At 44.5% G+C, this 23,409-nt stretch overlaps 2 protein-coding genes and 1 long non-coding RNA gene across 3 annotated transcripts in view; all 3 read right to left on the bottom strand.

Moving 5' to 3' along the window:
* Positions 1-23,409, bottom strand: part of LOC123723824 (uncharacterized) — a 46,889-nt gene that overhangs the window by 13,029 nt on the left and 10,451 nt on the right. The gene's annotated exons all lie outside the window — the stretch shown is intronic.
* Positions 11,680-16,946, bottom strand: LOC106565167 (uncharacterized). Its single transcript, XM_082958388.1, has 7 exons — positions 16,906-16,946; positions 15,155-15,253; positions 14,974-14,992; positions 14,834-14,865; positions 14,619-14,723; positions 12,816-12,856; positions 11,680-12,671 (listed from the first exon to the last, which is right to left on the bottom strand). Exons 2-7 carry the CDS (start codon positions 15,198-15,200, stop codon positions 12,579-12,581), a joined length of 336 nt encoding a protein of 111 aa, XP_082814514.1. The 5' UTR covers positions 15,201-15,253; positions 16,906-16,946; the 3' UTR covers positions 11,680-12,578.
* LOC145859329 (uncharacterized) lies at positions 17,105-18,456 on the bottom strand. The gene is made up of 3 exons (XR_014379532.1): positions 18,340-18,456; positions 17,947-17,991; positions 17,105-17,410 (listed from the first exon to the last, which is right to left on the bottom strand). It is a non-coding gene; the product is annotated as an uncharacterized LOC145859329 (long non-coding RNA).

Genomic DNA, 23,409 nt, shown 5'->3' with positions numbered 1-23,409 from the left:
CAGGACAACGGCATTGAAGACAACAACAAACAAACACACAACACAGAGACTGGCTGGACAATGCATCTGCAACGACGGAGTCACTCCAAACCTCCACTTTAACCAAGGTAGTGATAGTCCTCACTCACAAGTGCAAGTTTCTATCCGCTGTGCTGCTCAAAATAGTCTCTTTGCTACTTTAGTGAGCTGCAAAAACAGGATGTCTTTCCCTCTGTGAGAAGACTAAGGTCTCACTCTAACCCAACGGTGTGTGTGTGTGTGTGTGTGTGTGTGTGTGTGTGTGTGTGTGTGTGTGTGTGTGTGTGTGTGTGTGTGTGGAGAGAGAGAGAGAGAGAGAGTCTCTAAATACATTTCTCACACTGCAACAGGAATGTAACATTAGGTCTTCTAAATGAGAATGGAATCATTTTCTCACTCCTTTCCTTTGGGCTATGTCTCAAGGTTTCTTAGGCCAGATTATCATTCATGAGAACCACAGACAGGGAATGTTGCTTTCTGCTACTGAGTTTTTCTTGTAATGTACAAAACAGAGGAAAGTCACATGTCACTCCACACACTTAATAAGCGTTTTCTCTATCCTTTGGTGAGTAAAAAAAATAAAAAATAAAAAATTTATTTTTATACTCAATATTTTTTTGTTGTTGACAATATTCTGACCACTCCATAGATCTTTCTGTCTCTCTCTATATCAAATCAAGTCAAATCAAATGTTATTAGTCACATGCGCAGAATACAACCTTGCTGCCTTGCTGTTGGAGGCCGAGCATTTGCCATACCAGTTAGTGATGCAACCAGTCAGGATGCTTCCCTGTAGCTCAGTTGGTAGAGCATGGTGTTTGCAACGCCAGGGTTGTGGGTTCGATTCCCACGGGGGGCCAGCACAGAAAAAACAAAATGTATGAAATGAAATGTATGCATTCACTACTGTAAGTCGCTCTGGATAAGAGCGTCTGCTAAATGACTAAAATGTAAAATGTAATGGTGCAGCTGTCGAACCTTTTGAGGATCTGAGGACCCATGCGAAATCTTTTCAGTCTCCTGAGGGGGAATAGGTTTTGTTGTACCCTCTTCACAACTGTCTTGGTGTGCTTGGACCATGTTAGTTTGTTGGTTATGTGGACACCAAGGAACTTGAAGCTCTCAACCTGCTCCACTACAGCCCCGTCTATGAGAATGGAGGCTTGCTCGATCCACTTTTTCCTGTAGTCCACAATCATGTCCTTTGTCTTTACAAAAATACATAGTCCGCCGTATTTGTATGAGACATGTATGAGACATGTGAGACATAGCTGTACAATGCTACACAAAGCCAGTGGTGTAGTTTCAGTGTGCCTGCAGAAGACTGTACAACCCATCCGGCTGTGCTGAGGTTTCTGGTCTCTCAAGGATTGAGCTGTATACGTGGTATGTATCGGACTAGAGAAAAGAAACAGATAGTTCAACTTCAGTCCTTTGAATCTACAGTACTGTACATATCATGTATTCTAAACGGATAAAAGACCAATCTGAAACTGAAAGTGGTTTATAAAACACAGTGGGTGATTTTGAACTTGAATTGTCATTTTCAAATGACTGTCCATTCTCTTCAACAGGGCCTGAACAACGAAGAAGCCGGAGTGAGATTGTGTGTGTGTGTGTGTGTGTGTGTGTGTGTGTGTGTGTGTGTGTGTGTGTGTGTGTGTGTGTGTGTGTGTGTGTGTGTGTGTAAGTGCATGCATGCCTGCAGTTGTGGGTGTGGTTGTGCTCACTTTGCTGTTCCAGGCGAGAGAACTTTTCCAAGCCAAACCTTCATATCATAACCGCTAACTTCTACACACAGCCTACATAGTTGTCACCATATTAACGTCATAGTCAACATTGCTACTAGAACTAATGTGTTAGTAAAACATACAGTACATCATACAGTCAGCAGCAAGCAGTTTAGCAGTTACACCGTTGGGCCTCAGTGGGAATAAATTGATGAAACCAAAAGCGTACCTTGACACGGAAGAGTTCCAGTGTTGTATAGCCATAGCCAGCAAGCTAATTTAGCATCCCTCTGTTTTATCCGGGTGTTTGAGTAGGCTAAACTATCTAGCCACATTTGCTAGCTAATTAAGTGAAAGTGAAAAAAACTAACTACAAAATATAGCTCTCTCTCTCTCATTCAAAACTGTTCAACTATTGGCTTTCACTCTCTTTGTCTCTATCACGTCCTGACCATAGAAAGCTTTTATTTTTCTATGGTAGAGTAGGTCAGGGCATGACAGAGGGTTTTCTCTAGTTTATTTATGTCTATGTTGGGTCTGGTTTCTTTTTTCTATGTTGAGGGTTTTGTCTAGTTTATGTATTTCTATGTGGGGTTCTAGTTGTTGTTTTCTATGTTTTTTTGGGGGGGGATGATCTCCAATTAGAGGCAGCTGGTCATCGAGTGCTGTTGAGGCTACTGTAGATCACTGCAAAACAGTGTGTTGTAATCAACAATTTGGTGACGTGAACATATTTGGTATAGTTTCATCCAAACATTATAACTTTTTTTTATGTTTCACCATTTTTTGGGGAAATTCACTGAGCATGATGGTCCTCCGCTTCCTCCTCTGAGGAGCCTCCACTGCTCATGTAAATGTTGTACACTGAGTATACAAAATATTAAGAACACCTGCTCTTTCCATGACATAGACTGACTAGGTGAATCCAGGTGAAAGCTATCATCCCTTATTGATATCACTTCTTAAATCCACTTAATTCAGTGTAGATGAAAGGGAGGAGATAGGTTAAATAATGATTTTTAAGCCTTGAGACAATTGAGACATGGATTGTGTATGTGTGCCATTCAGAGGGTGAATGGACAAGACAAAATATTGAAGTGCCTTTGAAAGGATTATGTTAGTAAGTGCCAAGCACACCGGTTTGTGTCAAGAACTGCAGCGCTGCTGGGATTTTCACGCTCAACAGTTTCCCGTGTGTATCAAGAATGGTCAACCACCCAAAGGACATCCAGCCAACTTGACACAACTGTGGGAAGCATTGGAATCGACATATGGGGGGAGGTGGTGCAACTCAATATTCTAGAAACGTATTACCATTGCTCATACAAGGTGTGAGATACATTTAAATATGAAGTCTGATCTGACGTAATTTTGTAACTAACATGTGTAAATACAAACTGGGCACAGACGTCAGTTAAACGTCTAGTTTTGATTTACATTTGGTTGAGTCGTCAACTAATGTGAATTCTATGTGAAATCAACAACAACAAAAATCCACTACACACTCATAGAACATAAACGATCATCAAATTGACAGGTGTTTCACGAGTTTCGTTTCTGGAGTGGATTATCCCTTTAAGAATGATAAAGAATAATAAAACACTTTTGATCTCACTTTTTGTAATGAGTTTCATGTTTCACTGCAGTTTTTCAGAGAAACAGATGGTCACTAACTACATAATAAGTATGGTGTCTGTGTCTGAGAGAATGGTTTAAATAGAGAGGAGGATGAGGAGGCTGCTCACATTAAAACCACATAGAAAGTCCATCAACTGGTGTGATGGGTGGTTGGGGAGAGGTCAATGTCTCCTTCTCCTAACATGACCCAAAACCATTTGCTTATCTGTCAGAGGAAATTACTTTTATTCAGGCTTTCTTTAACCTGTTTGACTTTGACAACTACACTGCACAATAAAAAGCAGGTTTCATGTACAACTACAGTGTATATATTGCCAACATCCAGAAGTAAAAAATTAGAAACATTCTTGCTGTGGCTCCATATGACTCGGCACAGTGTGCATTAGAGGCAATATTTTTCCTATCTGCTGTAGTTATTAGCTTAATAAGATAACAGAGGTGCAGATACGTAAGCAGAAAACAACACTGAATATTTCCATGGAAATATAGCATGACAAGTGGGGTTTCATCGCTCATGAGATGCTTGTTGCAATAGTCAGAAACATGAATTTGTTTCTCAAATTGGTATTTTTGGAGGATGAATTATAGTTTGGGTTTTCATATTTTGCTAAAATAGTCTGGTTAAGACGTTGAACTGTTTCAGTTAAATGTATCTGAGGTATCTGAGGTTTGGTTCAACAGTATTTCCATCAATGCCTTCTGAACACGAGTGTCTGAAATGTGATACGCTGAAGTTTCAGAAGTATAGGATGCGGAAAGAGCCTTTCCACCCTGTTGTGTGTGTGTGTGTGTGTGTGTGTGTGTGTGTGTGTGTGTGTGTGTGTGTGTGTGTGTGTGTGTGTGTGTGTGTGTGTGTGTGTGTGTGTGGCACTCGTGCATCTGTTTGTAGGTATGGATACGTGACAGCATACATGTACTGGTTTGTGTGTGATCTGCAGACTGTCTCTGACTGCTGCAGGAGAATGTAGGCCTCTTTGTCCCATCACAGTAGAACTGACCACAATACAGAGAATCTGGATGCAAGAGCAAAATGATCAATGTCCTTGACTACCTGTAGTCCATAACACCAATGGTTGGTTTCCCAGACCCAGATTAAGCCTACCACTGGAGTAAAAATATGTAAATTATCCATTGAACATGCTTTTTAGTCCAGGACTAGGCATAAACTGTCTCTGGGAAACCGACCAAAAGAGGTTCTGTTTCGATGACAGGGTAGTTATATGGACTGAAAAGAAAAACCTGGGAAAATAGCACCTTGGTCTTCACCAATGGCTTGAAATTGATGACATAGATAACAGTACATATTTTTAGCATTAACTTAAATAATCAAGATCAATATCAAATAATGTAAAATACTAACAACGATGGGGGAACTGTTGAAGTCAATTTATTCTGCTTGCTTTTTTGTTTTACAGCTAAGGACATTTCAAACAGAGCAAGAATGTCAATGAATGCTAGGAGTGGTGGTAGGAGTCAGGCGCAGAGAGCAGAGGTAAGGAAAAAATGTATTTATTCCTTAAATACAAAAAAACGGTCGACGCCAACAACCGGCGTGAAATGCAAAGTGCCCAATTACAACGGGTCCACAGTACGCATATAAAATAACCCAAGTAGATCGCCAGCACATCCAACAACAAAAACACTCTGACGAAAATGATCCCGCACAAACCTGGGCGGGCTAAACAGGCTTAAATAACCATAAATCAAGAGACACAAATAAGGAACAGGTGCAAACAATAAGACATACCAAAGGAAAAAGGGATCCGTGGCGGCTAGTAGGCCGGCGACGACGACCGCTGAGCGCCGCCCGAGCAGGCAGGGGAGCCACCTTCGGTGGGATTCGTGACAGTACCCCCCTCCTTACGCGCGGCTCCCGCAGCGCGCCGCCACCGGCCTCGAGGGCGACCCGGAGGACGAGGCGTAGGGCGATCCCCATGAAGGCGGTGGAATTCCCTCAGTAGTGAGGGGTCCAAAATGTCCTTCCTAGGTACCCAGCACCTCTCCTCTGCGCCGTACCCCTCCCAGTCGACAAGGTACTGTAGACCCCCCCCCCCCCCGAAGTCTGGAGTCCAGAATGGCGCGTATCTTATACGCCGGGGACCCCCCAATGTCCAGTGGGGGTGGAGGGACCTCCGGCACCTCACCTTCCTGCATGGGACCAGCCACCACCGGCCTGAGGAGAGACACATGAAACGAGGGGTTAATACGGTAGTAAGATGGAAGTTGTAACCGGTAACACACCTCGTTTATCCTCCTCAGGACTTTAAACGGCCCTACACACTGTGGGCCCAGCTTCCGGCAGGGCAAGCGGAGGGGTAGGTTTCGGGCCGAGAGCCAGACTCGATCCCCTGGTGCAAACACAGGGGTCTCACTGCGGTGCTGGTCAGCGCTCTTCTTCTGTTGTCCACTCACCTTAGTGAGTGCGTCTTGGACGGCTCTCAACGTGTCCTTCGAGCGCTGCACCCACTCCTCCACCGCAGGAGCCTCGGTCTGGCTCTGGTGCCATGGAGCCAGGACCGGCTGGTAGCCCAACACGCACTGAAACGGTGACATATTGGTCGATGAGTGACGTAGGGAGTTTTGGGCTACCTCTGCCCATGGGACGTATCTCGCCCACTCCCTGGGCCGGTCCCGGCAATACGTTCTTAGAAACCTACCCACCTCTTGGTTCACTCTCTCCACCTGCCCATTACTTTCGGGGTGGAAACCCGAGGTCAGGCTGACCGAGACCCCCAAACGTTCCATGAACGCCCTCCAAACTCTGGACGTGAACTGGGGACCCCGAGCAGAAACGATGTCCTCGGGCACCCCGTAGTGCCGTAAGACATGGGTAAACAGGGCCTCCGCAGCCTGCAGAGCCGTAGGGAGACCGGGCAATGGGATGAGACGGCAGGACTTCGAGAACCGATCCACAACGACCAGGATTGTGGTGTTCCCCTGTTCCCCTGCCTGTGCCATTAAACCCCTACAACTCATCCAGAACGCCGCAGCCCATCTGGTGTTCAACCTTCCCAAGTTCTCTCACGTCACCCCGCTCCTCCGCTCTCTCCACTGGCTTCCAGTTGAAGCTCGCATCCGCTACAAGACCATGGTGCTTGCCTACGGAGCTGTGAGGGGAACGGCACCTCCGTACCTTCAGGCTCTGATCAGGCCCTACACCCAAACAAGGGCACTGCGTTCATCCACCTCTGGCCTGCTCGCCTCCCTACCTCTGAGGAAGTACAGTTCCCGCTCAGCCCAGTCAAAACTGTTCGCTGCTCTGGCACCCCAATGGTGGAACAAACTCCCTCACGACGCCAGGACAGCGGAGTCAATTACCACCTTCCGGAGACACCTGAAACCCCACCTCTTTAAGGAATACCTAGGATAGGATAAAGTAATCCTTCTAACCCCCCCCCCCCCCCCCCCTTAAAAGACTTAGATGCACTATTGTAAAGTGGTTGTTCCACTGGATATCATAATGTGAATGCACCAATTTGTAAGTCGCTCTGGATAAGAGCGTCTGCTAAATGACTTAAATGTAATACGGGAAGGTCGGTGTGGAAGTCCACTGACAAGTGCAACCACGGCCGCTGTGGAACGGGGAGGGGGTGTAATTTCCCTCTAGGCAGGTGTCGAGGAGCCTTGCTCTGAGCGCACACCGAGCAGGAGGAAACATAAAACCGCACGTCCTTTACCAAGGTGGGCCACCAGTACTTTCCCCTCAGGTTCCGCACTGTCCTCTCGATCCCAGGGTGACCCGAAGAGGGGAGATTATGGGCCCATCGAATCAATCGATCACGGACACCAAGCGGCACGTACTGAACACCTGCCGGACACTGAGATGGTGCAGGTTCCAACCGTAACGCCCGCACGATCTCCGCGTCCACCTCCCATACCACCGGAGCTACCAAGCACGATGCTGGGAGGATGGGAGTTGGATCGATGGCCCTCTCCTCGGTGTCATATAGGCGGGACAGTGCGTCGGCCTTCGTGTTCTGTGAACGTGGCTGATAAGAGATAGTGAACCGGAAACAGGTAAAGAACATGGCCCACCTGGCCTGACGCGGATTCAGTCTCCTAGCTGCCCGGATGTACTCGAGATTACGGTGGTCAGTCCAGATGAGGAAAGGGTGCTTAGCCCCCTCAAGCCAATGTCTCCACACTTTCAGAGCCTTGACCACAGCTAACAACTCCCGGTCCCCCACGTCATAGTTCTGCTCCGCCGGCCTGAGCTTCCTAGAAAGGAAAGCGCACGGGCGGAGTTTGAGTGGCGTGCCCGAGCGCTGTGATAGCATGGCCCCCACCCCAGTCTCGGATGCGTCCACCTCCACTATGAATGCCAAAGAGGGGTCCGGATGAGCCAGCACGGGAGCGTCGGTAAACAGCTCCTTCAGGCGACTGAACGCTCTGTTCGCCTCTGCTGACCAGCGCAAGCGCGCCGGACCCCCCCTTCAGCAGTGAGGTAATGGGAGCAGCTACTTGACCAAAGCCCCTTGATAAACCTCCGGTAGTAATTGGCAAACCCTAAAAACCGCTGCACCTCCTTTACCGTGGTCGGAGTTGGCCAATTACGCACGGCTTTAACCTGTTAGGGCTAGGGGGCAGTATTGACATGGCCGGATAAAAAACGTACCCGATTTAATCTGGTTACTACTCCTGCCCAGTAACTAGAATATGCATATAATTATTGGCTTTGGATAGAAAACACCCTAAAGTTTCTATAACTGTTTGAATGGTGTCTGTGACTATAACAGAACTCAAATGGCAGGCCAAAACCTGAGAAGATTCCATGCAGGAAGTGGCCTGTCTGAGAAGTTGTGTTTCATCTTGGCTCTTTTTATTGAAGACTGAGGATCTTTTCAATAACGTGACACTTCCTACGGCTCCCATAGGCTCTCAGAACCCGGGAAAAAGCTGAACGATATCGAGGCAGCCTCTGGCTGAAACACATTATCGCTTTTGGCAAGTGGCCAATCAGAGTACTATGGGCTTAGGCGCATGCCCGAGTCGACCCCATGCTTTATTTTCTTTCGGTCTGTTTACCTAAATGCAGATTCCCGGTCGGAATATTATCGCTTTTTTACGAGAAAAATGGCATAAAAATGGATTTTAAACAGCGGTTGACATGCTTCGAAGTACGGTAATGGAATATTTAGAATTTTTTTGTCACGAATTGCGCCATGCTCGTCACCCTTATTTACCCTTTCGGATAGTGTCTTGAACGCACGAACAAAACGCCACTGTTTGGATATAACTATGGATTATTTTGAACCAAACCAACATTTGTTATTGAAGTAGAAGTCCTGGGAGTGCATTCTGACGAAGACAGCAAAGGTAATAACATTTTTCTTATAGTAAATGTGACTTTGCTGAGTGCTAAACTTGCTGGGTGTCTAAATAGCTAGCCCTGTGATGCCGGGCTATCTACTGAGAATATTGCAAAATGTGCTTTCACCGAAAAGCTATTTTAAAATCGGACATATCGAGTGCATAGAGGAGTTCTGTATCTATAATTCTTAAAATAATTGTTATGCTTTTTGTGAACGTTTATCGTGAGTAATTTAGTAAATTCACCGGCAGTGTTCGGTGGGAATGCTAGTCACATGCTAGTCACATGCTAATGTAAAAAGCTGGTTTTTGATATAAATATGAACTTGATTGAACAAAACATGCATGTATTGTATAACATAATGTCCTAGGGTTGTCATCTGATGAAGATCATCAAAGGTTAGTGCTGCATTTAGCTGTGGTTTGGGTTTATGTGACATATATTATATGCTAGCTTGAAAAATGGGTGTCTGATTATTTCTGGCTGGGTACTCTGCTGACATAATCTAATGTTTTGCTTTTGTTGTAAAGCCTTTTTGAAATCGGACAGTGTGGTTAGATTAACGAGAATCTTGTCTTTAAAATGGTGTAAAATAGTCATATGTTTGAAAAATTGAAGTTTTTGCATTTTTGAGGTTTTTGAATAACGCCCCACGGGATTACACTGGCTGTTACGTAGGTGGGACGATTTAGTGCCACCTACCCTAGAAAGGTTAACGCGGTCATCCTCCATCACCACCCCCGAGTTGGAAATGCGATACCCCAGGAAGGAAACGGCTCGTTTGAAAAACACACATTTCTCAGCCTTAACGTACAGGTCATGCTCCAGCAGTCACCCAAGCACCTTGTGCACCAGGGAGACATGCGCGGCGCGTGTGGCGGAATAGATCAGGATGTCATCAATATACACCACCACACCCTGCCCGTGCAGGTCCCTGAGAATCTCGTCAACAAAGGATTGAAACACTGCTGGAGCATTCTTTAACCCATACGGCATGACGAGGTACTCATAGTGGCCCGATGTGGTACTAAACGCGGTTTTCCACTCGTCTCCTCCCCGGATATATACCAGATTGTACGCGCTCCTGAGATCCAGTTTCGTGAAAAAACGCGCTCCGTGAAATGATTCCACCGCCGTAGCGATGAGAGGTAGCGGGTAACTAAACCCTACTGTGATGGAATTTAGACCTCGATAATCAATGCACGGACGCAGACCTCCATCCTTTTTCTTCACGAAAAAGAAACTCGAGGAGACGGGTGACATGGAGGGCCGAATGTACCCCTGTCTCAGAGATTCCGTGACATATGTCTCCATAGCCAACGTTTCCTCTTGTGACAATGGGTACACGTGACTCCTGGGAAGTGTAGCATTTACCTGGAGGTTTATCACGCAATCCCCTCGTCGATGAGGTGGTAATCGGGTCGCCCTCTTTTTACAGAAGGCGATAGCCAAATCGGCATATTCAGAGGGAATGCGCACAGTGGAAACCTGGTCTGGACTCTCCACCGTCGTCGCACTGATGGAAACTCCCTTACACCTGCCTGAACACTCCACTGACCACCCTCTGAGAGCCCCCTGTTTCCACGAAATATTAGGATTGTGATTGACCAGCCAGGGAATCCCCAGCACCACCGGAAACGCAGGCGAATCAATGAGGAAGAGACTAATCCGTTCCCCATGATCCCCCTGCGTTACCATGTCCAGTGGCACCGTGGCCTCCCTGACCAGCCCTGACCCTAATGGTCGGCTATCTAAGGAGTGCACGGGGAAAGGTTGGTCCAACGACACCAGGGGAATCCCTAGCCTTAACGCGAGCCCACGATCCATAAAGTTTCCAGCTGCGCCTGAATCGACTAGCGACTTATGCTGGAAAGAGGGAGAAAACTCAGGGAAAGTTACAAGTACAAACATATGACCAACAGGGAGCTCTGGGTGAGGTTGGTGCTTACTCACCTGGGGTGAACGAGGAGTGCTCCGTCTGCCATCCCGATTCCCAGAGGAGCTCCCCCAGCACCGGTCGGCAGTGTGTCCTCTCCGACCACACTGGGTACAGGAGGAGCCTCCTCCTCCGGTTCCCCTCGACGCGGCCCCCCCTAGCTCCATAGGGATGGGAGTTGGAGGGCCTGGAGGTGGAACCAACAGGGCCCGGTCTGGACGCCCGCGGGCAGCCAGCAGGTTGTCGAGACGAATGAACATGTCTATTAGTTCATCCAGTGAGAGGGTAGTGTCCCGACAGGCTAGCTCCCGGCGGACGTCCTCCCGGAGGCTACACCGATAGTGGTCCATCGGGGCCCTGTCGTTCCACCCCACTCCAGCAGCCAATGTCCGGAACTCCAGAGCAAAGTCCTGTGCGCTCATCGTCTTCTGCCGCAGGTGGAACAGCCGTTCACCCGCCGCCCGGCCCTCTGGTGGGTGGTCGAACACGGCCCGGAAACGGCGGGTGAACTCGGGGTAGTGATCCCTTGCCGAGTCTGGGCCATACCACACTGCGTTGGCCCACTCCAGGGCACGTCCCGTTAAGCAGGAGACGAGGACGCTCACGCTCTCCTCTCCCGAGGGAGTCGGACGAACGGTAGCCAGGTACAACTCCAACTGCAGCAGGAACCCCTGGCACCCAGCCGCCGCTCCATCGTACTCCCTGGGGAGAGCCAGGCGTAGGGCTCCGGGTCCGGACGCCGGCGGAGGGGTAGCTGGTGGAGGGGGAGTTGGTGCTGGGGATGCGGTAGGGAGGCCACTCCTCTCCCATCGGTCCATCCTCTCCATCATCTGATCCATCGCTGAACCGATTCGGTGGAGAATGCTGGTATGATGTATGACCCTTTCCTCCATCGATAGGAGACGAGGTGAGGCTGCTCCTGCTGACTCCATAGTAGGTGCGGGATTCTGTCAATGAATGCTAGGAGTGGTGGTAGGAGTCAGGCGCAGAGAGCAGAGGTAAGGAAAAAATGAATTTATTCCTTAAATACAAAAAAAACGGTCGACGCCAACAACCAGCGTGAAATGCGAAGTGCCCAATTACAACGGGTCCACAGTACGCATATAAAATAACACAAGTAGATCGCCAGCACATCCAACAACAAAAACACTCTGACGAAAATAATCCTGCACAAACCTGGGCGGGCTAAACAGGCTTAAATAACCATAAATCAAGAGACTCAAATAAGGAACAGGTGCAAACAATAAGACATACCAAACGAAAAGGAAAAAGGGATCAGCGGCGGCTAGTAGGCCGGCGACGACGACCGCCGAGCGCCGCCCGAGCAGGCAGGGGAGCCACCTTCGGTGGGATTCGTGACAAAGAAAGCATTTGATTTGGTATTTACTGTACCTCAAGAGCCTTATCTGGAAGGTAAAACGAGGCTAATCTCCCATGTTAACTGGAGATTTTTTTTTAAATGAAAGTCCAATTTCATCTTAACTGCTCCACAGTCATTGGACTAAAATGCTAGAACATGTCTACAACACTGCACATTGGAGGGGAGACTGAAGTGCTGAAGTTAAACGGGGAACTTGGAAAATAACGGGTAAACATGGGGAATGGGTAGTTTAATAGTATTTAGGAAATCTGTCTTTTTCAGTATTGATTATCTGATGTTGCCAACAATGTAAACATTATTAAAACCAAAATATTATATTATATTTGTATTTATTTTGATTTCATTTTTTTTATTTTTTATTAATTCTATCCAACAGTTATGGAAGGCGGTATAACACAGATGACAGAATATATATAAATACAGCATATATTTAGCATTTACTGAGGGGTGGGAAAAGAAAAATGTTTAAAGGGGAGTATGACCCCTCCAAAACCCTTGAATAAAAATAGTAACACAGTAACCTATATTATGGAAAGGCATGTAACAGAAGCCAGTGGTGTAGTGTCAGTGTGTCTGCAGAAGACTGTACAACCCATCCGTCTGGGCTGAGGTTGCTGGTCTGTCGGGGATTGAGCTGTATACGTGGTACGTATCAGACTAGAGAAAAGAAACAGACAGTTTAACTTCAGTCCTTTAATTCTACAGTACTGTAAATGTAATGTAATTTAAAAAGATGTAACATCAATCTGAAACTGAGAGTCGTTCACAATCACCAAACACAGTGGGTGATTCTGAACTTACATTGTCTTTTTCAGATGACTGTCCATTCTCTTCAACAGGGCCTGTACAACACAGAGGGAGCCTGAGTTAGAGTTTCTGTGTATTTCTGTGTGTGTGTGTGTGCGCTCACGCGTAAGTGTGGGTGTGGTTGTGTGTGTTACTTTGCTATGCTTAATGTCACTTGACACTTCTCTTCCTGTCTCAAATCACCTTGTAGACTTACATCTCTGATCTCATGCTTTCAAGATGCTCTGACTAACACCTTATCCTCTATGGGCTATGTGGGACGCAAGCGTCCCACCCCTGGTACACCCAATCAACAACAGGTGAAATATCAAGAGCGGCAAATTTGAAAACAATTAAATGTCAATTCAAATTTCTCAAACATACAACTATCTTACACCCTTTGAAAGATAAACATCTCCTTAATCTTACCACGTTGTCCGATTTCAAAAAGGCTTTACGGCAAAAGCATAAAGTTAGATTATGTTAGGAGAGTACATTGACAAAAGCTGTGTGTAATGTTTTGTCAATTCAAAGACAGGCGTCACCAAAAGCATTAAACCAGCTAAAATGATGCACTAACCTTTGACAATCTCCATCAGATGACACTCCTAGGACATTATGTTAGACAATGCATGCATTTTTTGTTCTATCAAGTTCATATTTATATCCAAAAACAGCGTTTTACTATGGCGTTGATGTTGAGGAAATCGTTTCCCTCCAATAACCGCCAGTCAAGCAGCACAACAAATTAAATAATTACTATTCGAAAACATTGGTAAAATATTATATTGTCATTCAAAGAATTATAGATTTACATCTCTTGAACGCAACCGGATTGCCAGATTTAAAAATAACCTTACTGGGAAATCACACTTTGCAATAATCTGAGCACTGCGCCCAGAAAAATACGCTTTGCGATACAGACTAACCGCCATGTTGGAGAGATCTAAAATTGAAAATACTATGTAAATAATCCATTACTTTTGATTCTCTTCATCAGATGTCACTTCCAGGAATCCCAGGTCCATAACAAATGTAGTTTTGTTCGAAAAAGCTCATAATTTATGTCCAAAAAGCTCCGTGTTGTTAGTACATGATCTATGCCAGCCGGACTTCTCGTCATGAACGAGGGGAAAAAAAATATTTACGTTCGTTCAAACATGTCAAACGTTGTATAGCATAAATCATTAGTGCCTTTTTTAACCAGAACATGAATAATATTCAAGGCGGACGTTTGCATTCTCTTTTAAAACGTTTTGGAATGAGAGTACCCAAACATGAACTCGCGCGCCAGAGTCTAATCGGCCACCACCGTTCCAAGGCTCTTGTTCGTTCAGTTCTCACAGTATAAGACTCAAAACACTTTCTAAAGACTGGTGACATCTAGTGGAAGCCATAGGAAGTGCTCAACAATTAATAAGCCCCTGTGTGTTTCAATGGCATAGGCTTAAAGGTAATTCAACACATCAGGTATCCACTTCCTGTCAGAATTTGTCTCAGGGTTTTGACTGCTATATGAGTTCTGTTATACTTACAGACACCATTCAAACAGTTTTAGAAAATTCAGAGTGTTTTCTATCCAAACCTGAACAATACTATGCATATTCTAGCTTCTGAGTTGGTGTAGGAGGCAGTTAAAAATGGGCACATATTTTTTTCAAAATTCTCAATACTGCCCCATAGCCCCAAGAGGATTTATTTGATGTTTTAACTTAGTACGGTTGACATTGAGTGACAAAGTGTTATTGTGCTGAGGGTCCCAAATTCCCGTCCCAGGTCGAGAAGACAGGGACAGAAGACAATCTGATACAAACTCACCTGAGGGCAATAACGTGAACGGTAAAGTGGTGATGAGAGAATAGACCCCAGCATCCCTTAGATCCAACATGCCTGCACTGCTCACAGCTCCCATCACCAAATCACCTACAACAGAAACAAAATTAAAATCTAATTACAATTTGTGATTGTACATGCATGTGTGTAGTTGTGTTAGTAGTGTGTGTATGTTTGATGTATTTTGTTTTGGAACATACATTGGCTGTGATCATGCTGTCTGGATGTAGGTCTGTACAACATAAAAGTATGAGAAGGTTGTGGTAAGAACATCTCATCATGGACAATACAGAACTAAAGGTTGAAACAATCTGCATCATATTCACAAGGGAATTATTACCTCTGAGAATTGTTCTTCTCTGAAAAACAAATTAGGCTAAATTAATTATATTCAATATAGCCTACCCTATTCAATATGACCAAAAGGAGTTGAAAGATTAACCCATGTCAAAGGCACTTACATTAACATGAGAAGGAAAATGTTTGCAAATTATTTGTTATGCAGGATCAGAAGTACTCACTGGTCCTCCTCCAGAGATAGACAGCTGTCAATCCCATCAGCAACATGCCCACTCCAGAAGCCACACCCACTGCTCCCTGCCTTATTCCCACAGCTGTTTCTGTTTGGTGACATTGGGAAGGACATTAGCTTGTATTCCCAGGGTCAATACTGCATCTCAAGAGTTGATCTACATTTATATTGTGAGGTGGTATGTCTCAGTTGTTTCATTTGTCTAAGACAAGAAAATTAGTCAGCTGGAGATGGATACTTACCCACAACAATTTCTTTGAATAACAGTTAACACACAACACAATTTATTATGCCAATAAACTAAAATCCTGTGGCCACTTTGGGGTGTCAGTTGTCAAAGTAGAACTAGTATTCGAACCTGGTGCAAGGCAAAGTCATTGGATCTGATTATACAAAATAAAGGTATCTATATGGGTTGATTTAATTAATGAAATATCATCCTCTTTTCTTAAATCAGGGGAAATGTTTTAATTTAAAAAATGGGTAAGATGAAGCTATTCTATTTGTTTAGGTTTTATCTGCTAACTAGAGAAAGACGACCAACACACCTGATGTAGGATTATTACTATGTCTGGAATATTTATTACTCGCACAGAATAGAATAGGTCGAATTTGGTACTTTGGGGGATATTAGATTGACATAGGCTAGTGCTTTTGCTGTTCGTTAGGCCTCTTCTTGGCTGACGAAAAGTAAATGTGTAAAAAGTAAATGTGGACAGTTCTTCTAATATCTTAAATAGGCACCTCGGAATTGGGCAGATGTGTGCCTGCTGTGTCTGTCTTAACTGATAGTCTTCGAGAAAGACCCGATCAGGTGACAGAGCCTTGTGAGTGAAAAAGCTTCGGATAGCGCAGCACACTCAGGGAGAAGGGCGCAATGCAGCACTCTGGGCTGCAAAAGGCATGGATTTTTTTAGGTGCATTACGGCAACATAGGGGATGCCACCATGTAATTTGAGCCATTTACAATGGCTTGTCAAATAGTGAATGACAGACTACTGGAGTGTGTACAACCTGCGCAAAAAACAGAGCAGAGATCATGCCTTTCAAGCAACGTTTTTCAAATCATCATTAGAGTCTCATCATTCAGCCTTACTGTGTATTAAAAATCTAAACATGGAGCCCATCGTTTGTAGAACAACTACAGTTACATTAATAACTCTAAATTAAGCATTTAAGAGTACTTATTTCTTTGTTAACCGCTCAACACAGAATAGCCGTGTGCACACTCCCTCAAATCCTTTAAGAAAATATTTATATTAAATGTTTTTACTTTGTTCAATTGTAATCTTAATACTATAAAATAATACAAAATAATACCACAGAATTATTAGCAAATCTTGTCTGCTAAAAGAACTAATGTAGCCCACAGCCATTCGGCATAGCCACATCAGGCCCTAACAGAAGGACAACTCAGAGTATGCTATTCTTTTCTTCTGAAATAGATTAAATATTCTTCATATCATGTTTCTGTAGACCTGTCTAAAATAAATTATGGATTTATTGTGAAGGTGTGGGCTATATTAATTGGATTTATTAGAATTTTTTAAATGGCTTGTCGGCTATGTGTGGAAGCCAGGAGATGCTAAATGTGTTTATGTTAATTAACGGTCAGTCACCGTGAGACCGACAGTTATTTGCCTGACAATCACTGGCTGACAAAATGTTGAGACCTCCACAGCCCTAAGAAGCACCACAAAGTACATTTAAAAGAAGAAACAAAACTAATGTGTATCCTACCTGTTGGAAAGGGTTTAGTTGTTGGATCACTAATGTAAACTCCCACCAGATCTAAAAACATTTTGGGGATTGAAATGTGGTATTTAGTTTGTGGGTCAGAATGAAAATAGTCATTAAAGAATATTTTAAAATCAAAGTGAGTCAGATCATGAAGACCTGCAGCCCTGACAGATTTGTTCAGATTATAACTCACGTGCAAAGCTTTTCCCATCACTGCGTGGAGAGAGAGAGTTTGGTCCTGAGCTCACTCTGTAATCACAGCTCACCTCCTTACTCCTCACTGACTGTAGACCACTGATCAGATCACTATGATTTGTATTGAAATGACAGAACGGCTGTCCGGCTGCTGAGGTGGCTTTTCTCTTCTTGATCTTTGCTGTGAAGGATGGCTGACTCTCCTCTCCAACATACAGGTTACAGGTGCTGTCAGGACTGACGGATCCAGGAATCAAACAGATGATGGTGAAGTCCTCATCAAAATGGACTGTAATGTCTGGTTTTGGATCTGTTAGGAAAGAACAGAGACTCCTTTTTACATCACTCTATTTGAATGTAATGTATATGTCACAAGTGACACTGACTCTTAGTAAACTAATTCCTGCCATTCTCTTTATATTACATATCAGCATGTCTTATTTGATATCATGCCTTTTTATGAGTGCCATTTAATCATGTGTGCTATGTGTTTACAATTATTGCCGTTCATTTAATTCCTGATATTCTCGTGTGAAATCAAATTGAATCGCAAGATTATTTTGCTTGAATAGCGTGGGGGATGATGGAGTGTGTCACTTGTCATTTAATTATAAATTATTGTTCAATGTTTAAGTACTCATAGATATTGTTTCACTTGATATACGTTTCAAAAACAAAAACAATTAAGTCACTGTTGTCTATTAGATGATAACAGTGCATCTACAATTATGCAGTTTAGGTTAACAAGATAACTTTGATTGATTGATGTAATATTATTTAGTAAAAATAGTTAGACATAAAAACTTCATTAATAAACGTTAAATAATTCCAGTATTTAACACTCACAGTGACCTTGGTAATGAACTTGGGCTTCGATGTATTGGAAGCTGTCTGGAAATAACAAAATTGGTCTTGATCAGGAAAATGTGCCTTTCTGAATAATAAATAAACAAGAGAGACAGCAAGACTTTGCTGAAGTTGGTAAAGTATCATAAGTTGGTAAAGTATCATATACTACAATGGATCCATGGGCATGTTATCAAGCAGTAGTCATTCTGATCTGAACAAAATATAATGATATAGAAAAATACATCAATAAGATGATCAATGGAATAGGACACTTATTACAGCCATGAGATTCAGAAATATATAAAGACTTCCTGAAGTAAAATATTAAAGAGGAGAGAGAATCCTGTAGCACTAATAGATGATGGAACTTGGAATGGAGGAATAACTCACCGAAAAGGAGGATGACCAAAAACAGATGACCAGCCATATCAGGGATGAACAATGCCATTTATCAGACGTCTACAAACTGTTAGTCTGACTTCACAGAAGAAGGTGACTGTGTCAGAGAGGATTGTTTGAATAGAGAAGTAGACATGGAGTTTGTTCACAGGAAAACCACAGATAGCAGAAACCAGTCTCATATGGAAAGTGTGGCTAATGTTGCAGAGGAACGTTCAGAATAATTTATCAGTCACTATTTTTGTTGTCTGTAGCTATTTGTCTTTAACAGCTGATGTTTTGCATCACTAGATGGCTTCAATTACATTTTCAAAACCTACAAACTAACTTGTCTGAGTAAAAGATTTGACTTATTGGTTTCATGTGTTTGACAACTGTATTTGTGGTTGAGTTTGAGTTTTATTAATCACTCCTTGTAATTTCAGACATTCTCGGTTAACCCAGAACTAAAGTCTTGTGTAATTGGTCAGATGCTTTATTTGTGTACTGAGTCCATATGTGTTTAGATAAGAAAACAGAACAAGCATCCGAACCTGAACGAGGAGCTCGACCCTTTGGCTTTGCAAGTTTTTCATTTTTTTCATTTCATTTAAGTCATTTAGCAGACGCTCTTATCCAGAGCGACTTACAAATTGGTGCATTCACCTTATGATATCCAGTGGAACAACCACTTTACAATAGTGCATCTAAATCTTTTAAGGGGGGGGGGGGGGAGATTAGAAGGATTACTTTATCCTATCCTAGGTATTCCTTAAAGAGGTGGGGTTTCAGGTGTCTCCGGAAGGTGGTGATTGACTCCGCTGTCCTGGCGTCGTGAGGGAGCTTGTTCCACCATTGGGGTGCCAGAGCAGCGAACAGTTTTGACTGGGCTGAGCGGGAACTGTGCTTCCTCAGAGGTAGGGGGGCCAGCAGGCCAGAGGTGGATGAACGCAGTGCCCTTGTTTGGGTGTAGGGCCTGATCAGAGCCTGAAGGTATGGAGGTGCCGTTCCCTTCACAGCTCCGTAGGCAATCACCATGGTCTTGTAGCGGATGCGAGCTTCAACTGGAAGCCAGTGGAGAGAGCGGAGGAGCGGGGTGACGTGAGAGAACTTGGGAAGGTTGAACACCAGACGGGCTGCGGCGTTCTGGATGAGTTGTAGGGGTTTAATGGCACAGGCAGGGAGCCCAGCCAACAGCGAGTTGCAGTAATCCAGACGGGAGATGACAAGTGCCTGGATTAGGACCTGCGCCGCTTCCTGTGTGAGGCAGGGTCGTACTCTGCGAATGTTGTAGAGCATGAACCTACAGGATCGGGTCACCGCCTTGATGTTAGTGGAGAACGACAGGGTGTTGTCCAGGATCACGCCAAGGTTCTTAGCACTCTGGGAGGAGGACACAAGGGAGTTGTCAACCGTGATGGCGAGATCATGGAACGGGCAGTCCTTCCCCGGGAGGAAGAGCAGCTCCGTCTTGCCGAGGTTCAGCTTGAGGTGGTGATCCGTCATCCACACTGATATGTCTGACAGACATGCAGAGATGCGATTCGCCGCCTGGTTATCAGAAGGGGGAAAGGAGAAGATTAATTGTGTGTCGCCTGCATAGCAATGATAGGAGAGACCATGTGAGGATATGACAGAGCCAAGTGACTTGGTGTATAGCGAGAATAGGAGAGGGCCTAGAACAGAGCCCTGGGGGACACCAGTGGTGAGAGCGCATGGTGCGGAGACAGATTCTCGCCACGCCACCTGGTAGGAGCGACCTGTCAGGTAGGACGCAATCCAAGCGTGGGCCGCGCCGGAGATGCCCAACTCGGAGAGGGTGGAGAGGAGGATCTGATGGTTCACAGTATCAAAGGCAGCAGATAGGTCTAGAAGGATGAGAGCAGAGGAGAGAGAGTTAGCTTTAGCAGTGCGGAGAGCCTCCGTGACACAGAGAAGAGCAGTCTCAGTTGAATGCCCAGTCTTGAAACCTGACTGATTAGGATCAAGAAGGTCATTCTGAGAGAGATAGCAGGAGAGCTGGCCAAGGGCGGCACGTTCAAGAGTTTTGGAGAGAAAAGAAAGAAGGGATACTGGTCTGTAGTTGTTGACATCGGAGGGATCGAGTGTAGGTTTTTTCAGAAGGGGTGCAACTCTCGCTCTCTTGAAGACGGAAGGGACGTAGCCAGCGGTCAAGGATGAGTTGATGAGCGAGGTGAGGTAGGGGAGAAGGTCTCCGGAAATGGTCTGGAGAAGAGAGGAGGGGATAGGGTCAAGTGGGCAGGTTGTTGGGCGGCCGGCCGTCACAAGACGCGAGATTTCATCTGGAGAGAGAGGGGAGAAAGAGGTCAAAGCACAGGGTAGGGCAGTGTGAGCAGGACCAGCGGTGTCGTTTGACTTAGCAAACGAGGATCGGATATCGTCAACCTTCTTTTCAAAATGGTTGACGAAGTCATCCGCAGAGAGGGAGGAAGGGGGGGAGGGGGAGGAGGATTCAGGAGGGAGGAGAAGGTAGCAAAGAGCTTCCAAGGGTTAGAGGCAGATGCTTGGAATTTAGAGTGGTAGAAAGTGGCTTTAGCAGCAGAGACAGAAGAGGAGAATGTAGAGAGGAGGGAGTGAAAGGATGCCAGGTCCGCAGGGAGGCGAGTTTTCCTCCATTTCCGCTCGGCTGCCCGGAGCCCTGTTCTGTGAGCTCGTAGTGAGTCGTCAAGCCACGGAGCAGGAGGGGAGGACCGAGCCGGCCTGGAGGATTGGGGACAGAGAATATCAAAGGATGCAGAAAGGGAGGAGAGGAGGGTTGAGGAGGCAGAATCAGGAGATAGGTTGGAGAAGGTTTGAGCAGAGGGAAGAGATGATAGGATGGAAGAGGAGAGAGTAGCGGGAGAGAGAGAGCGAAGGTTGGGACGGCGCAATACCATCCGAGTAGGAAGTTACAGGCCAGTTTATGGACCAAATGTCCCCTCTACTTTTTTTACTTACCCGGAGTCAGATTAATTTATGGATACCATTTTAATGTCCCAGTTTGAAGTAATTTGCTAACTAGCATTACAACAAACAGTATGATAAAATATCCAAAGTGGAACATGGTAAAATGGCACAAGAGTACATTGTCTACAAACATTCAAATTGTCTTCTTACCATGAAGTGTGACTGTAGCAGGCTCACTGTATATGGATCTAAACAGCTAACCTTTAGCACTGTACTGCCATTGTAATACAGTACTGTACTGCCATTGTATTTTGACCTCAGCAGGTTAACTTTGACCTGTTCATCTGAGCAGCTGAGCTCCTGTAGAAGAAACACTGCGTTACAGAGACAGGAGGAGTCTGACAGCTGAACTGAGTCTCTCTCTCTGATGACTGTAGGACACACTGTCAGACTAGGCTGAGGAAGGCCTGTGAGATCAGAGGAAAATAATATTTCACACTACGGCAATCTGTGAAATCTCTAATATTGTCTTAGTCTTATGTTCCCTTAATCAATATCATTATACCCTCAAATAGAGAACACAGAGAGTCAGTGAATGACATCTCCATATTAAGTTAACTAGACTTTTACTAAACAGATGACGGTGACTGACTAAAATATTGTTAGCACATTTCATTTAATGGGGAAACTAAAATCGTGAAAATTGAAAAACTACTTTAAAACTAAAGTGTGTGGAGATCTTACTATGTCACCTTTAACAATGTTATCTCACTAACCTTGAGCTTGGAGGGATGAAACAGCATCTAGCAATGACAAAAAGTCAAACGAGCATCTTACTCAATCTGGGAGAAAAAAACATCCTTCAAATGTCTTTGTGTCTTCTGTTGTCCATTTACAGTGCATTTATACAGATGCAGTACATTAGTAAAATGGAGACTGTTCATTAGCAGTAACAACTCAATCACACAGCACATAATGACTTACATTCCACATGCTGATCTTTTAATTGTTTTATATACAGTACCATGAATGAACATTTGTACAGCACGGTCAACCAACCGGCAGGTTAGTTTTCTTAGGTGACGAGAGGTGGATATTATACTATAGGAGAGTAATCATAGCTATGATACATAGTGAAAGTATGCATGTGATCTCAGTTCTTCATGTGTAGTTTATAACCGGACATACAGTACTATTAACATAGAGACCAGCCCTCATACAAGTCTGAAAGAAAGTCACCTTTATTGAATGAATATAAACAAGCTGGCCAACACTCAATAGTAATATTCTGATACAGCACATACAATAGCAAACGTCTGGGGCAGTGGAGACAGCCTCCTACAGTAGGTTTTAAAACACAGTATCCATGCTGAACAGAACATTCTCTCTCTTTCTCTCAGGGGGTTTCCTGCAACAGAGAATTTTGAATCTCTCGCTCTCCTTCTTTGTCTCTTACACATACACATGCGCGCGCACCTACAGTACACACACACACGAATGCATGCGTGCGCGCGACACACACACACACACACACACACACACACACACACACACACACACACACACACACACACACACACACACACACACACACACACACACACACTTCTGACAGATTTAGTTGTGTAACACCCCAAAATGATGCTGCCTCTCTCATAACACCACACAGGCTGTCTACTAGAGGGACACGATAGGTGAGGAGACACACACCACTCTCAAACACAACATCGCACTGTCACGATGCAGAGGCAATTCATGTATGAGGACTGGAGCATCATGGGAAATAAGCCCACGTTCACACAAGTAATCATTCAGCATGCTGGACACACATTTAATTTGTTCCTAAATCTTTACTGTACAGCAGAAAACAGTTACTATTACAAATAGTACAGTCCCAAACTGACATATTCAATAAGCCAAACTGATAAAAAAAAAATGTAATCAAGAATAACTTAAATACAAAAAATTAACACAATTTTTAAGTAAAAAATAATAATCTGGCGTTGGTCACAGTGTTTTGTTTCATCCAATGCTTTGCATTTTCAATATAATACAATAAATCAAATGCAACTTGTACACGACAAAGTAAGTGAATGTGTCTGCCTATTATTAGGCTTCTCATACTCTGAATCAGGTCTTTTAAGTGGGTGAATCAGGTCTTTTTCTCCTTTATAT

Source organism: Salmo salar, chromosome 12, assembly GCF_965601325.2.
Source record: "Salmo salar chromosome 12, fSalSal1, whole genome shotgun sequence".
In the NCBI taxonomy this organism is placed as follows: domain Eukaryota; kingdom Metazoa; phylum Chordata; class Actinopteri; order Salmoniformes; family Salmonidae; genus Salmo; species Salmo salar.
This window is presented reverse-complemented; position numbering and strand designations above follow the sequence as displayed.